This window comes from Microcaecilia unicolor, chromosome 2 (genome assembly GCF_901765095.1).
Source record: "Microcaecilia unicolor chromosome 2, aMicUni1.1, whole genome shotgun sequence".
Taxonomy (NCBI): Eukaryota; Metazoa; Chordata; class Amphibia; order Gymnophiona; family Siphonopidae; genus Microcaecilia; species Microcaecilia unicolor.
The window spans coordinates 631,230,422-631,246,945 of record NC_044032.1 but is presented as its reverse complement, the minus strand read 5'-3'; the positions used below and the strand labels follow the sequence as shown (position 1 = coordinate 631,246,945).

General features: G+C 43.4%; 1 protein-coding gene across 1 annotated transcript in view; it reads left to right on the top strand.

Moving 5' to 3' along the window:
• NAA15 (N(alpha)-acetyltransferase 15, NatA auxiliary subunit) overlaps positions 1 to 16,524 on the top strand; it is a 227,765-nt gene that overhangs the window by 189,843 nt on the left and 21,398 nt on the right. The window contains exons 18-19 of the mRNA XM_030191710.1: positions 3,826 to 3,969; positions 14,909 to 15,006. Coding sequence (XP_030047570.1) covers positions 3,826 to 3,969; positions 14,909 to 15,006 — 242 coding nt within the window. The remainder of the gene's footprint in view (positions 1 to 3,825; positions 3,970 to 14,908; positions 15,007 to 16,524) is intronic.

The following is a 16,524-nucleotide window of genomic DNA, read 5'->3' as shown; positions in this document are numbered from 1 at the left end:
CCCATTAGAAAGGGGTATGCCTCAGAAAGCGATGATGGGACTAGTGTTTAATATTTTCATTAACAATCTGGAAAAGGGAATAATGAATAAATTGATCAAATTCGCAGATGAGACAAAAGCATTCAAAGGAGTTAAAATGCAAGCAGACAATGAGCAACTTATAGATGGGCCTTGGCAGACTAGAGAAGTGGGCATCAAAATGGCAGGAAGTGATTTCCCAAACCTGTCTTTGGGGCTCCCCAGCTGGTCAGGTTTTCAGGATATCCACCATAAATATTCATAAGACAGATCTGCATGCACTGCCTCCACTGCATGCAAATCTCTCATACATATTAATGGGGGATATCCTGACAACCTGACTGGCTGGGGAGCCTCCAAGACAGGTTTGTGAACCACTGATGGAAAAATAATCCTAGCTATACTTATACAATTTGATATTCCATAGTAGGCCTCATTATACATGAAAAGTATTTTGGAATCATTTTGAGCAATACCTTGACATTCTTAGCTCCATGTGTGGCAGGTATCCAAAAGAAAAAGGTAAATATAATGTTAGGAAGTATTTGGAAAGGAGTGGATAATAAAATGAATGTTATAATGGTGCAACTACATCTTGAGTACTGTATGCAGTTCTGGTCATGCCACCTCAAAAATGATCTAGCATAACTTGAAAAAGCACAGAGAAGGGTGGCAAAAATTATAAAGATGATGGAATAACTTCCTTGGAAGAGACAAAATCATGAGCAGGGTGGAACAGGTAAGTAGAGAATGTTATTTATACCTTCAAGTTTAAAAACAAATTGGAAGAATTATTTTTTCTATGAATGACCAGTCAAGCTGTGGGATGAACCTCAACACGTATATGCTAGAAGAGCGGCAGGAGAGAGGGGATATGATAGAGACATTTAAATACCTCCATGGCATTAATGTACAGGAGGAGAGCCTTTTTCAAACGAAGGAAAACTCTGGAATGAGAGGTCATAGGAGGAAGTTAAGAGGAAATAGGCTTAGGAGGAATCTATGAAAATGCTCTTTCACAGAAAGGGTAGTGGATGCATGGAATGGCCTCCTAGTGGAGACGAGGGCTGTGTCAGAATTTATGAAATCATGGGATAGGCACATGGGATCCCTTAGGAAAAGGAGTTAGTGGTTACTGAAGATGGGCCTTTTGGCTCTTATCTGCCATTGTGTTTCTGTGTTGCAGAGGATTTGGCCAAGGCATCCAGCATAGCTAAGATTAAAAGGGATTTGGACCTATTCCTAGAATAAGTGCCTATAATGATATTAGCCAAGTAGACCCTTGAATACTGCCACTGGGAGGGAAGTGCAAGAAGCAGATTCATTCTTTGGGATCTGCCAGGTTCATCTTGGTGACCTCTATTGGCCATTGTTAGAGACAGGATGAACCTCTGGTCTGATCCAGCAGGGACATATCTTAAGAGGTTTGGATACTTTCCTGGAAGAAAAGCCCATTAAAAATAATTTATTAGTCAGATGTACTTAGGGGAGCTGTCACTTATCCTGGATCTGGTTACATGACTGAAGCTGAACTTAACTACTTTTTACTTTTGCTTTTGAAAATTGTAATTTCCATTTCCCAACTTTTCTATAAACCGCTTAGATCCTACTTTTCAAGGGGTGGTTTATCAATAAATAAAATAATTAAACTTGGTAATGGGCTATAAGAAATAGATTTACTTTTTGGGATCTCTGAGAGACGGGATGCTGAGTTCAGTGCACACTGAATATAAGAGAAAACGGGAAATGGGGTGGGTCAGCCTCCAAGAGAGGACACAGTGCTCCCTTGGAGTATTAATTAGTACAGAACTGCATTTCAGAAAAATATCTCTTTCACTTTCAAAACAAATACGAAAAAAAAAATCCAAAACAATTTGTTGATGTATGTTTAGCACCAAATTGCTAAGGGCCTCTCTTATCAAGCCATGCTAGTGGTTCCCATGCAGCAGAGCTGATGGAGCCCATGCGAAGCGAATGGGCTTTGTCAGTGTTACTGCAGGAGCCGCTAGCGCAAATTCATAAGAGGCCCTGAAATAGCTGAACGGGGGGAAATTCTGTAAAGGTTGCACAAATTTGGACGCCAAAACGCAAATTCTAAAACGGCATCTGTGTACCCAGATTCCATTGTAGAATAAAGCACAAGTCCACGTTTGTGCGCCAACACACTATGTAAAAAGCAGATGTAAATGTGAGCACATAAAGGTTGCATTTTAGCACTTAATATTACTGGTGCTGTCGTTTAGTGCTAGGGTTATAGAATGAGGGCGATGACGACTGTGATTATTTCATCAAAAAGATTTCTCCTTTTTAATAGAAATCAGATAATCCTAAATGTAAGTGATGCCTTTTTATAGCTTTCAACATTTTTTGGAAAAATGATCTTTATTGATATTACAGAAACTACAGCCAAAACGTAGACATTATACAAAGTAAAGTCCATTTGGCTATAATACGTCTTTAATGATCATTTTTGAAGGAAATTCCCTTCTGTAATACACCCACCCTATTTACTCGAACTCCCCCCCCGCCCCCCTCTGTCCCCGAGATTCTAGAAGAGCATCATGCCACAATTGTCCCATTCATAGAGTATCGAAAAGAGCACATTCCCCCATATCTTTTTCAGATGTTTTTAAATGAAGAAAAAAGATATCAGGATGTAAAGCAATCTAAATCGCTCCAATGATCACTTACAAAATCTCCAAAACAACAATAATAAAATTTAGCTTTAATATTACATGTGCAGCAGTGTTCTGTACCAAGGGCTTCTTTTACAAAGCTGCGCTAGCGATTCCTACGCAGTAAATGAGAGGAAGTCCATCCATTTCATATGGGCTTTCTCTCATTTGTCACGTAGGAATCGCTAGTGCAGCTTTGTAAAAGAAGGCCTAACTTTGGATGACATAGGGAAGATTGAATAGTCCCACAATATACAAGGCATAAGAGTCCAAGTGATTCAACAGTAAGGCAAAAAAGAGAGTTTTAAGATCCCGCAGGTAGAAAAACAACTTCGTCTTTTGCCTTCCCACAGCAGCTATTTCTTTTTCAAGGGACAGATGCTGGTCATGCAGAAACCCAGAATGGGTTATACAGTCTTGCAAGGGATGTTTGCAAATAAAGTACTACTAGGGCCCATGCTGTTTGTTAAGATTGCCTGACAATTGATCCATTTGGCACCCTGTTGTGTTTCATATGTAGTTTAAATTACTTTTCTTTAGTTTTTAAATCCCTGCACAGCTTAGGAGCTAGATAGCTTATGAACCTATTAGTTCATTATAACCCTGGGTGATTATTGAATTTTTCATCAGTCGTCCTAACCCCCCCCCACCCCCACCTTTTAAACATTTGATCAGAGTTTCAGAAAAAGTGCCTTTTGTTGTGCTAGTCCTTTACTAAGGAACCAATTTCAATATGAAATTTGAACAATGACAGACTTGTTGTAGTGCAATTTAAAGTATATTATTTTTGATTGCTTTTAAATAATTATATTTGTAGTGTTCAGTTGTTCTCTGTCTTGTGTTACTGTTTTATTTCTAATTTGAATGAATTGTTTTTGTGTAGCTCTTGATTTTATGGGGTTTTATCCTGTATATTTACATGCTCTTTATATTAGTAGTAGTTTCTGTTATATAAATTTTGTGCTAGTCTTTATTCTATACTTTGTAATATTGCTCTTTATGCATAACAGCTACATAGAATAACTATCATTGTCCAGTATCTTGAGAAGGAAGCAGATCTGCCTTTTACTAAAGGATTCTTATGTGACGCTGGCCTGCTATTCTGATTTGGAACTTTTTGTCTTTTTGACAGTGTCCGAAAGTAAAGAATTACCTGATCCAGTTAGAACAGTATTAAAGCAAGAAATGAACCAACTTTTTGGAGAAACAAATCCAAAGGCATTTAATGAAGCGTTCCAGAAAAAGAACTGTGGCTCAATACCACATAGGTTATCAGGTAACACTTCCACCCAAACAAGAGCCCCAGCTGTCTGCACACAGATGACATTTGCAGTTTTGCTGCAGAGATTTGAAACCAGTTTTAGTCAATCAGGAAATGATTGGCTAGTGAGTCCCATACTAAAAAGTGTTTTAGAAGGAGAGACCTGTTTGAGTGAACTGAGCACCTGCTACAGCAAGCTTTATCATCAGATCATGATCTGTGCTGAATGTGGAATGGAGGAGTAGCAGTGGGTTGAGGACCAGGAAAGCCAGGTTTCAAATCCTTCTACTGCTCCTTGTGATCTTGGGTAAATCCATTAACTCTCCATTGCCTCAGGTACAAACTTAAAGCCTTCCAGGTACAGGGAAATAATTGATGAACCTTACCTTGAGCTAAATTTGGCAAAGGTATGAGCTAATGACTTAAGCTACAAGTGCTTCATGAAAAGTGAATAGCACTTTATCATGAAGCCCACTTCCAAGGGCACTGTTACCAAAATGTTTATTTTTAATTACTACAGTGGCAGCAAATTTTAGCAGATGTCTGTTGTCAGTTAACAATTGATGATTCTGGCAACTCGTTAACCAGGAGAAGCAGTTTTTCTGAATTGTTGATGTAAATGCCAGTGTATAATATAGCAATAAATTGGGGCATGCAAGTTGCCTAATTGGTACTGATGTGGGCAAGTGTGTGGAGCAAAGAGGATGATTTATTCCTAAACTGCAGGGATGCATTAGACACTGTGGTTGTACTAGTCTCAGTCAAATATGGATAAATCCTTAGAAAAATATTTCTGGTGCATTATAGTGGTTTTAAAACATAGTTCCACATGGTGGGGGGATAAGTTAGTCTACCGGGCAAGTGAACCCGCCTTCAGTCCTTTTTCGAGCCAGTGGGAGATGTGTTGGCTGTGGAGGTGGTTATTGGGAATGAGTGAGTCTCAAACTCAGCAGCAGCCATTGGCTAATTGAAGCCAGGTGAGGACTAGCCTCTGAAGGTACCTGTAATCTGTCCTTCCTGGTCTGAGGGAGAAGATGGCAGGAATACTGGAAAAATACCTGGCAGTTAAGTGTTAGTTTATGAAACTGTAGGGTTGCACTGCTACCCATATTTACAGGTCATTATTATTTCTATTATTTACGTGATGTTTTTATCTAAGGCTCTCAAACTGTACCACAAATGTTTTATATTAGTCCAGTAAAAAGGCAGTACCTTTTCTGTATGTTAAACCTTTATTTCTGTGCATTAAACTGCACTAAGATGGCGACCACGCTATTTTATCTAAGGCACCTTGTAACACAAATAGAATAATGAACAATGGAAAATCAAAAAGGCAATAAACAAGCTAGAAAAAGAGATTGTGAGAGAAGTAAGGTAATGCTTAAAATGAACGTGAAAGCTGAAAGGTTGCGCAGTTTATGCAGTGATGGGAAGATGGTTTTTAGTCATATTGAGCAATTAAGGAAAAGCCATATTACCCATCCTGAGAGTATGAACAAAGCCCTTGAAGGATGTGACTGCTGGTCTGCTGTTTCAAGATCACGTATGGAAAGATACACTAGAACTATTTTATTTGGGTAAAATGTGATGTGTGTGAGGGACCCTTCAAAGCTATAAAGAATTGAATAGAGGTGTCTTTTTTTTAATATATATACTGTAAGTGAAACTTGTATTAAGGAACATTATAAGAGAATAATCAGTCTTTATAATACAGTGATAAGACAGTCTAGTTTTGTGGTGGAAACATTTAGGAGGGAGTGAATGCATTGAGAGCTTCAAACAAGCCAGTTAAGCCTAAAATCTGTTAGATTGCATTTCCTAATAATAATTTTTTAATGGAAAAGCTGCAGCCACCAACTTTACTTCTAGCTGTATCCCACCACTTACCAAATAAGAGAAATGCCTGCTTCTTTTTGCAAAGCTCATGAATATTTTTCAGCTGCACCCATTTTAGCTGTCTTCTAAATAGTGGATACAAAACCAAGGAACATCTAATTCTCTGTTAGAGTAGTTTATGGTATTGTTGAATACTTGTGTCTTTTATATTTCAAATCTTTTTCTCTTTCTCTGATGTTGCCAGCTGACTGTTCCATAACGTCCCACAGATCAATCCAGAGACTTGTGAGTTATGTCCCTTTGCCAGCAGGTGGAGATAGGGAGAACTCCAAGGTTTGCTATAGGTGATCATGTGCAGCCAGGTGAGCCTCAATATTCTATCAAGCAGGTGGAGTGTCATAACCGTGCAGCTCAGAAGTGGACTGGCTCCTATCCCATACCCTCAGGGGCTGTTGAGCCTTGAGGAAATTGTGGTGGTCTTACTGGGGGCATCCTTGGTGGTGCCAGGTCCCCGCCGCCCCCCCCCCCCCCTTAAATACCAGTGGGTCCTCTGGTTTGATTCTATCGGCTCCAGCTTTTCTCCTGCCTCTGAGAACCTAATTGTAGGTTAGCTGTGGAGTGAGTGCAGTTAATTTCAGACCAACTGCTGGTGCACTGGGCCAGGTACGATCGGGCAGCATGTATAAAGGGCTCGGTGCTGATCAGCTAATTGGGAGGTGATGTTGGCATCGTTGGAATCAGCAAAGCACTGCTCCCAGTGTGGAGGCCAGAGAACAGCGTTGGGAAGCTGTGATATCTGCATGCGGTCTGGTACCATGGGCAATGGACGGTGCTGCAGCTCCTGAGGCAGTTTTGGTAAGATCGCTGATATTAGCACTGCCATGTGCTCCTTCGGGCACCATTTTCTCCCTCACCTCGCGGTTTTTACAGCGGCAGCAGGAACACAGCAAGCCCAGACCCCTGAATCGGGGCTAGAGGAGCCAGGAGCATCAGGAACCAGTGCAATACTTGCTGAGGCTAATGCAGCTCCTTTTTCTCCTGAAATTGTGCTTCTCATGCATAAAACTTTTTTTTATTGAAACGCACAAGTAACCTACAAGGTGCTTCTATTCTACCGTTCCCCCAGGGGCCCTTGGCCGTCCTTGCTCCGTCTCTTCCTAAGAAGCCACAAATAGACCTTCCACGGGCCCTGGAGGAGGACTCTTGTCCCTTGGATGTCGAAGAGGGACACCTGTCTGGGAACTCTATTCAGGCAGCGTTTGATGCTCTGGAAGAGGGGAAATGGCCACTGGAGAAGGGGGTATGACCCTACCGCGGCACACCCGTTTCAAAAAGAAGAGCTTTCTTCTTTTATTATCCAGGTGCTGGAAGTTTTGCATATTTCTTCTCCAGACTTGGTGCCTGCTCCATTTACTACTCCTTCCATACTGCAAGTCGTGGCCCCCAGGGCATGGGACTTTGTGCAGGTTTTGGATTCAATGGCAGTGACATTGGATGTAGTGCCGTGGGCCAGGCACCATATGCAGGCCCTACAGTTGTTGCTGCTCAGCCGTTGGTCACCCCTGTCCAAGGATTACTCCCTTCGAATTCCTTAGTCTTCACAAGCACAGTTTGCAATGCGTTGGTGGTGACTACCTGAGACCTTACGGGGGGGGGGGGGGAGTATGCCTCTGCAGATGCCGGAATAGATTGTGGTAACCACAGGTGCCAGTCTGTCCGGCTGGGGACCCACTGTCTCGGGCATACGGCCCAGGGGACCTGGTCCTCGGTGGAATCAGCATGGTCGATCAACCACCTGGAGTTGGGGGTGATTTGACTGGCCATGTGAGCATTCAAATCTCTTATCTGATGATGGTCGGTCCAGGTTCTATCCAACAATGCGACAGCGGTTGCTTATGTCAACAGACGGGCACCCTGGAGCAAGGGAAGGGCGCTTGGATCAGAAGGAATCGATGCACTTCTTTAACCCTGGCCAGGGTTGCTCCTGTACATGTTCCCTCCTTGGCCCATGGTGGGCCGTGTGGTGGGACGGATTGTGAAGCATCCAGGACCGGTGATTCTGGTAGCTCCGAATCGGCCCAAGCGGCCATGGTATGTGGATCTTGTCAGGTTGATGATTGATTGATCCCCTGTGGGTGATGGGTCCTGTGGCCTGCTGTTTCGCAGACCCATTGCTATGGAGGATCCCTCCCTCTTTGGCCTTACAGCCTGGCTCTTGAAAGGGTGCTTTTGAGAAAAGAGTTATCCCGATAGGGTGATCTCTGCGTTGTTGGAGGCATGGAAGTTCTTTACTTCCACAGCTTACATTCGGGTGTGGCGGACATTTGAGTCTTGGTGTTCTGTCTTTGAGATATCAGCAGAGGCGGCCTTGGTGATGTTGATCCTAGCATTTTTGCAGGATGGTCTCGATGAATCCCTTTCTTTGAGGTCTTTGAAAGTGCAGGTTGCATTGGCCTGCTTTCACAGCCGCTTTCAGGGTTGTTCCTTGACTGCGTACCTGGACGTGGTGTGCTTTCTCTGGGGAGCCAAACAACCTAGGGTTCTGGTGGTACCACCATGGAACCTTAATTTGTTGTTGAAGGCCATGCAAAAGGCCCCATTTGAGCCCTTGAATAGGGCTTCTCTAAAAGGTCTTACATTGAAGACAGTGTTCCTAGTGTCCATTGCCTCAGCGAGATGAGTCTTGGAGCTTTAGTTTCTGTCCTGCAGGGACCCATTCCTTTGTTTCATGGAAGAAGGGGGTTTGTATTCAAACGGTTCCATCCTTTTTGCACAAAGTAGTGTCTCTCTTTCACCTGAACCTGTCGCTGATGTTGCCGGCCTTTTGGTGGGAGGATTATCCAGCAGACTACAGGGTGCTACACTGTCTGGATGTGAGGGACATTTTTCTGTGGCATTTGGAGGCCATGAACAGCTTTTGGCTTTCCGGTTGTCTATACGTGTTTGTGGGGTGCAGTAAGAGGGCTATGGCCTCCAAAGCTACTGTGACCAAATGGCTTCATGAGGAAATCGTTTCGGCCTACCTCTACTACTACTACTTAACATTTCTAAAGCGCTACTAGGGTTACTCAGCACTGTACAATTTAACATAAAAAGGACAGTCCCTGCTCAAAGAGCTTACAATCTAAAGGACAAATGTACAGTCAGTCAAATTGGGGCAGTCTAGATTTCCTGAAAGGTATAAAGGTTAGGTGCTGAAAGCAACATTGAAGAGGTGGGCGTTGAGCAAGGATTTGAAGATGGGTAGGGAGGGGGCTTGGCGTAAGGGCTCAGGAAGCTTATTCCAAGCATAGGGTGAGGCGAGGCAGAATGGGCGGAGCCTGGAGTTGGCGGTGGTGGAGAAGGGTACTGAGAGGAGGGATTTGTCCTGTGAGTGGAGGTTTCGGGCGGGAACATAAGGGGAGATGAGGGTAGGGAGGTAATGAGGGGCTGCAGACTGAGTGCATTTGTAGGTGAGAAGGAGAAGCTTGAACTGAATGCGGTATCTGATTGGAAGCCAGTGAAGTGACCTGAGGAGAGGGGTGATATGAGTATATCGGTTCTGGCGGAATATAAGACGTGCAGCAGAGTTCTGAACGGATTGAAGGGGGGATAGATGGTTAAGTGGGAGGCCAGTGAGGAGTAGGTTGCAGTAGTCAAGGCGAGAGGTAATGAGAGCGTGGATGAGAGTCCGGGTGGTGTGCTCAGAGAGGAAAGGGCGAATTTTGCTGATGTTAAAGAGGAAGAAGCGACAGGTCTTGGCTGTCTGTTGGATATGCACAGAGAAGGAGAGGGAGGAGTCGAAGATGACTCCGAGGTTGCGGGCGGATGAGACGGGGAGGATGAGGGTGTTATCAACTGAGATCGAGAGAGGAGGAATAGGAGAAGTGGGTTTTGGTGGAAAGACGATAAGCTCGGTCTTGGCCATGTTCAGTTTCAGGTGGCGGTTGGAAATCCATGCAGCAATGTTGGATAAGCAGGCCGATACCTTGGTCTGGGTCTCCACGGTGATGTCTGGTGTGGAGAGATACAGCTGGGTGTCATCAGCATAAAGATGATACTGGAAACCATGAGATGAGATCAGTGAGCCCAGGGAAGAGGTGTAGATTGAGAAAAGAAGGGGTCCAAGGACAGGTCCCTGGGGAACTCCAACAGAGAGTGGGATTGGGGTGGAGGAAGATCCATGGGAGTGAACTCTGAAGGTGCGGTGGAAGAGATAGGAGGAGAACCAGGAGAGGACAGAGCCCTGGAACCCAAATGAGGACAGTGTGGCAAGAAGTAAGTCATGATTGACAGTGTCAAAAGCGGCGGATAGATCGAGGAGGATGAGGATAGAGTAGTGTCCTCTGGATTTGGCAAGGAGCAGGTCATTACAGACTTTAGAGAGTGCTGTTTCTGTCGAGTGTAGAGGGTGAAAACCGGATTGAAGCGGATCGAGGATGGCCTGAGAGGAGAGAAAATCAAGGCAGCGGCTGTGAACGGCACGCTCAAGTATTTTGGAGAGGAAGGGTAGGAGGGAGATGGGGCGGTAGTTGGAGGGACAGGTAGGGTCGAGTGATGGTTTTTTGAGGAGGGGTGTGACTACGGCGTGCTTGAAGGTGTCAGGGACAGTTGCAGTGAAAAGAGAGAGGTTGAGGATATGACAGATGGAGAACAGTATGAGAGATGGTGTTAAGTTGGTGGGGATGGGATCAGAGGAACAAGTGGTGCATTTCGAGGAGGAAAGAAGGCAGGTGGTTTCCTTCTCGGTGATATCAGGAAAGGAGGAGAGAAAGGCCAGAGTTGGTTGGTTGAGGGAGAGGGTTGAAGGGTGAAGAAGAGGAGGTGGCTCTCTAGGTGCGGGCGCATTCTACGAGGGCTCATGCTACTGCATTTGCGGAATCTTGTCTGGTTCTGTTGGACAACATTTGCAGGGCTGCAAGGTGGGCTTCAGTACATACGTTTGCTAAGCATTACCATCTGGACGTGGCAGCCCGCCAGGACGCGGTCTTTGGAGCATCAGTTCTGGCTTCTGGGGTGGCACTGTCCTGCCCTACTTGAGGATTGCTTTGGTACGTCCCACAAGTCTCTGGATTGATGTGGAAGGTAAAATTAGTCCTTACCTGATAATTTTCTTTCCATTAGTCCCAACAGATCAATCCAGATGCCCGCCCTTATTTTTGATGTGTGTGTGTGCTTGTTTGGTGGTTGTTCCAGGCGGGTTCCTTCGTTTGATCTGTTTATAAACTTATTTTTTTTTAAAACCACAAACTGCAACATAGTAATGGAATAGCAGTGTCTGTGCCATGATGATCTGGTGCAGTTTGCAAAGGCAGGAGAGTGTTATTGTTATTTTATGATAAGTTATTTACACTGCTTTGGTATCATTCATACTGATGTTGAGCTGGCTTCACATGACCACATATAGCAAACCTTGGAGTTCTCTCTATCTCCACCTGCTGGCAGAGGGACATAACCCACAAGTCTCTGGATTGATCTGTTGGGACTAATGGGAAGAAAATTATCAGGTAAGGACTAATTTTACCTTCTCTTATGAGAACTACTGCAGGCCTGTGTGCGTGCATCTTGAAGTACTGCCCCTGCGGGTTCCATGAATTATGCATAGCTGTTTATGGTGCCCTCCTTTTGACCATTAAAACATGTGTAGGCTAAAGTCACTAGAAATATGCAAGAATAATATCTCTGTATATAAAACGCACCTCCAACGTTCTAATGAAGCCAGAAGTCTCCAAACGTTCTACATTTGTAGTTGTGTAGATCGCTGTTCCTCCATGAGTGTCTGCCCCGCCCTCGCATCACAACGTGATGACGTCGAGGGCGGAGCACTGATACTCAACGAATAGCATCGCCCACCCGTTGCTACATGACGAAACGTGATGTCAGACGCATCGCGAACATATGCAAACAACCTGCAAGAAAGAAGGGAGGACTACCATTGCCCCGAGCCAGCCTGAACGTGCGAGGGAGGGGGGGAGTCAGGCAGGCAGCCTGAAAGTCGGAGGGTGGGAGGGAGCCAGCCAGCCTGAACGTGGGAGAGAAGGAGGGAGGGAGCCAGCCTGAACGTGGGAGTGGGAGGGAGGGACCCTGAACTTGGAAGGGAGGGGGGCCACGACCCTGAAAGGCGGAGGGAGGGGGGACCACGACCCTGAAGCTGGGAGGGGAGGAAAAAGGGGAGGGGGAGGGAAGACGGGGAGGGGGAAGGAGGGCGGGAAACGGAGGGGGGCCCCTGCCGCGCACTCTCATTCTTTCTCACTCACACTCTTAATCTCACACACACACTCTCACACAGACAGCCTCAATCTATGTCACACACACTCGCACATTCACTGTGTTTGTCTCACACACACTCTCTCAAACATATACACCCCGAGGAAAACCTTGCTAGCGCCCATTTCATTTGTTACGGAAACGGGCCTTTTTTTTTACTAGTATATGTATAATATGTAAGTTAACAGTGGCCCTCAGAACTATAAATCTATAAGTGTAACTGCAATGTATTTGGTTTTATTTATTTTTAAAAAGTTCATTGTAGTTCTAGCACGGGAGCAACAAATGCCAGCATCACTACGCCTGGCGCAGATCATAGTACTACCAAAGCCGGGAAAAGATGTAATGAAACCAGAATCATATAGACCGATTTCGTTGCTCAATTATGAAGCTAAGCTATATGCCAAGGTTTTAGCGAATCGACTCTCTAGGATACTGCCAGATATAATAGAGGAATCTCAGGTAGGATTTGTACAGGGTAGAAATATTACGAAAAATGTACGAAGGATACTTACAACATTAGAGGCAGTGTCAAATCAAGACATCCCATCGGTTTTACTATCAGCCACAAGCACAGATATGGGCCAATGGTATACTATCTCCCCCCTTCTCTATATTTCGTGGCACCAGGCAAGGATGCCCACTTTCGCCTTTATTATTCATTTTAACATTAGACCCCCTGATTAGAGAGATTCAGCGGACACCAGACATAAAGGGGGTAAAAATAGGCGATAATATTTTCAAAATTGCAGCTTTTGCCGATGACTTGCTAGTTCATGTGACCCAACCCAACACCTCACTGCCTGCTCTTTTGGAATGTATGGAAGAGTATGGAGATTTTTCTGGCTTCAAATTAAATTTAGAAAAGTCTGAAGCATTACAAAGACAGGAGTGGCAAGAGGGGAATTGGCTAGAAAGGGTGCCTTTAAAATGGGCAGGTGAGTCTTTTCGTTATTTAGGAGCGAGACTGTCCATGGATGTAGATAAATTATACCAACTAAATGTAGAGAAGCTGTTACGGGATACAGGATCCTCCTTGGAGCAATGGAACCATCTGCCTTTGTCATTGATGGGCAGAATCAACTTATTTAAAATGATAATATTCACAAGATGGCTTTACAATTTACAAGTTATGCCAATACACTTATTACAAAGAGATGTACGGAAATTGAATAGCATATGTAGGAAATTCTTATGGGGGGGGGGGGGAATCAAAGATGCGATTAGAATATTTATATGATAACTGGGAGCAGGGAGGATTGGGTCTCCCAAATCTTCGACGGTACAATCAAGCATGTCTACTGAGGCACCTTCGGGATTGGATACTTAATACAGAACAATTTACTCCAGTCAGTTGGGAACAGGCACTATATCGCCCTTGGCATGTAAACTTTCTAATACAGGCCCAATCACAAAGTTTATCGCCAACATGCAAGAAAAGTATTCTGTTACTACCTTTAAGACAGGTCTGGCGCTTTCTTATGACAGTTTGGAATCAAAGCCCAAATATTAGCGATCAGCTTCCGCTCCGGGGGAATGGAGATTTTCCACCTGGACTGGAGGCTAGGTTAATTAAGAGATGGGCAGACATGGGAATCAGCCTAATGGAACACACAGTAAATGAGGAAGGAGGTTTGTATACATTTCAAGACCTAAGGCAGAGACTTTCTCTAACTAACAAAGATCACTTTACATACAGACAATTACATCACTATTGGTACAGCTTAGATCAAGAGGCATTGGGCACAAAATTAGGACAAAAACGCAAGAGAATTCTTAAAAGGGGATACACATGGTCACGTATCCATATCTAGTTTGCACCGGGCCCTGCTGTCGCTCTGTCCGCCCCGAAACTATGGAGCACTCATAGAGGCTTGGAGTAAAGACCTGGGATATGAATTGAAGGGAGTAAATTTTGCAAAATTGATAAAAGATAAAAAGTTCATTGTAAGCCGCTTTGGGGCTGCAACTCTGTGGCAAAAGGTGGGGTATAAATGTACTGAAATAAATAAATAAATCACTTATACAGCGTCCGTGATACAGACACTTAAGATGACAATATATTGTTCTCATTCATAGAGCCACCATTAATGTATTTTACATATTTTTAGTAAACTCCCACTTAAATCATGCACCAAATGAAATGAAAAATATGTTAAATATAGGTAGATAAACCGTTTATCTCATACTTTGAGGCACAAATCCCATAGGCCATGCTCTGTAGTGGAGCTCTATAAACTTGCAGCTCTTCAAAAGTGCCCCTTAACTTATTTACATGTTTTGTTATCAAACTTCTTCAGGGGCTCATACGCATTTGCAACTTCAAAGCTTATGGCAATATTCTCCACACTGATGAGGTTGGTACTAAAAAAATCAGTATGGAGAATATTGCCATGAGCTTTGAAATTGCGAATACGTACTAGCTTCAGGGTTGCCACCTACGTCCCTGAAGAAGTTTGATAACGAAACCTATAAATAACTGCAAGTTTATAGCTCTCCACTACAGAGCATGGCCTATGGGATTTATGCCTCAGAGTATGAGAGAAATGGTTGATCTACTTGTATTTATAGTTAACACATTTTTTTATTTAATTTGGTGTGTGAATTAGAGTGGGAATTCACTAAAAAAGATGTGAAATGAAGTGTCAGTATACATTGATTTATAGTTCTGAGAGCCACCATTCACTTACATATTATATATTTATTTATTTATTTTCATTATTGTGTATTTCTAGCAACTTTCGCTTATAAATGTTTTACTGGTCAAAAAGAGGGCAGTGGTCTGATAAGTCCAGTTGTACAAACTGTGTTTATTAGGTGTTTATGGTGGCATACGAGTAGAAGGGAACTGTAATGTCTGGTTTTGCTCTAGCTGCCAAAATGATGTACTACTTGGATCCTTCCAGCCAGAAGAGAGCAATGGAGCTGGCAACAGTGCTTGATGAATCCCTCAGTAACAGGACCCTCCAGGTAATAATTTTGTCTTCACCATTTTTGATTGTTCTTGAATCTCTTTGTCTCCTTTAGAGTACTATTCACATTCTGGTTTTCATCACCTGAGAGTCTGAGAACTACACTTTGGTTTCCTAAACAAAGTTAAGAGAAAATTACTTTATACCTGTTCAGTAAATTAGAGGTGTATAAATAGACTATAATGTTTAGCACATTGGTATTGATTGAAACCTCAAACCTCTACTTCTGAGTTTGTTTTGAAATTTTACAAACCTCTCCTCAGAATATTAGTGCAGTGAGCTGAGAACCAAGGGAACCAGGTTGTGCATCTCTTTGTGACCTTGAGCAAGTCATTTAACCCTCCATTGCTTCAGGTGCAAAAACAAAGAAAACTGAGATTGTGAGCCTACTAAAGGCAAAGTACTTGTATATAATATATGTAAACCACCTTGGTTGTACCAAAGAAAGATGGTATACCAAATCCTATATTTTGGAATAGGGTCCATGGTTGAGTGTATTGTCCTCAATGAGATCGGACATGCAGCATGAACTGGCCTTGAGTATCATTCTTTGTGATTTAGTTTTTTAACATTGCTTCTGATAAAGATGTTGCTCCTGATACAGATGTTACCATGGGTTCATGGAAAATGTAGAGAAACGGTTGTAGATTTTCAGATTCCACCATTAAAAGGAGAATACTGTGCCCAGAACTGAAAACATTCGCTTGTCAAGTCAGGGGAAAATAATCTCCCTTTCCCCTCTTCCTCCAACACCCATTTTCCAGCTGAATATCATGAACTAGCTTACTCCTGGCATAGTCCTTTTTCTTCAGGAAGATGACAGCAAGGAATTTATTATAAAAGCCCTCCCTGTCCCCAGAAGATCATCAAAATGGCACAGACCATAAATCTGTATGCCCTAGAGTACTGAGAGGTGGGGGGTGTATGATGATGATATTCAAATACCAATAACCTATAAGTAATGCACAAGTAACAATATTTACATAGTAACATAGTAAATGATGGCAGATAAAGACCTGCACGGTCCATCCAGTCTGCCCAATGAGATAAACTAATTTTACATGGTATACGATACTTTATATGTATACCGAGTTTGATTTGCGTTGCCATTTTCAGGGCACAGGCTGTAGAAGTTTGCCAAGCACCTTTCTTGTACTAAAAGTTCAGAAGCTCCTTGAAATTTACACTGCAGCCCATCCATATCTATTCAGTCACAATCAGGGCACAGACCATAGAAGTCTGCCAATCACTGGTTTTGCTTCCCAATCACTGGTGTTGCCACCCAGTCTCTGCTAAGATTCCATGAGATTTATCAGTGGAAAGGAAGTTAGAGCAAGAGGTCAGTATGTGAGGCTGAAATGGATTAGATTCGGGGCTAATATTGGAAAGTATTTCCTGATAGAAGGGGGTGATAGAGGCGTGAAACTGCCTGCCGATTGAGATGGTGGAAGCAAAGAAACAGCAACCAAATTCAAGAAGGGTTGAGATAAGCTTAGAAGATCACTGGTCATGAAGA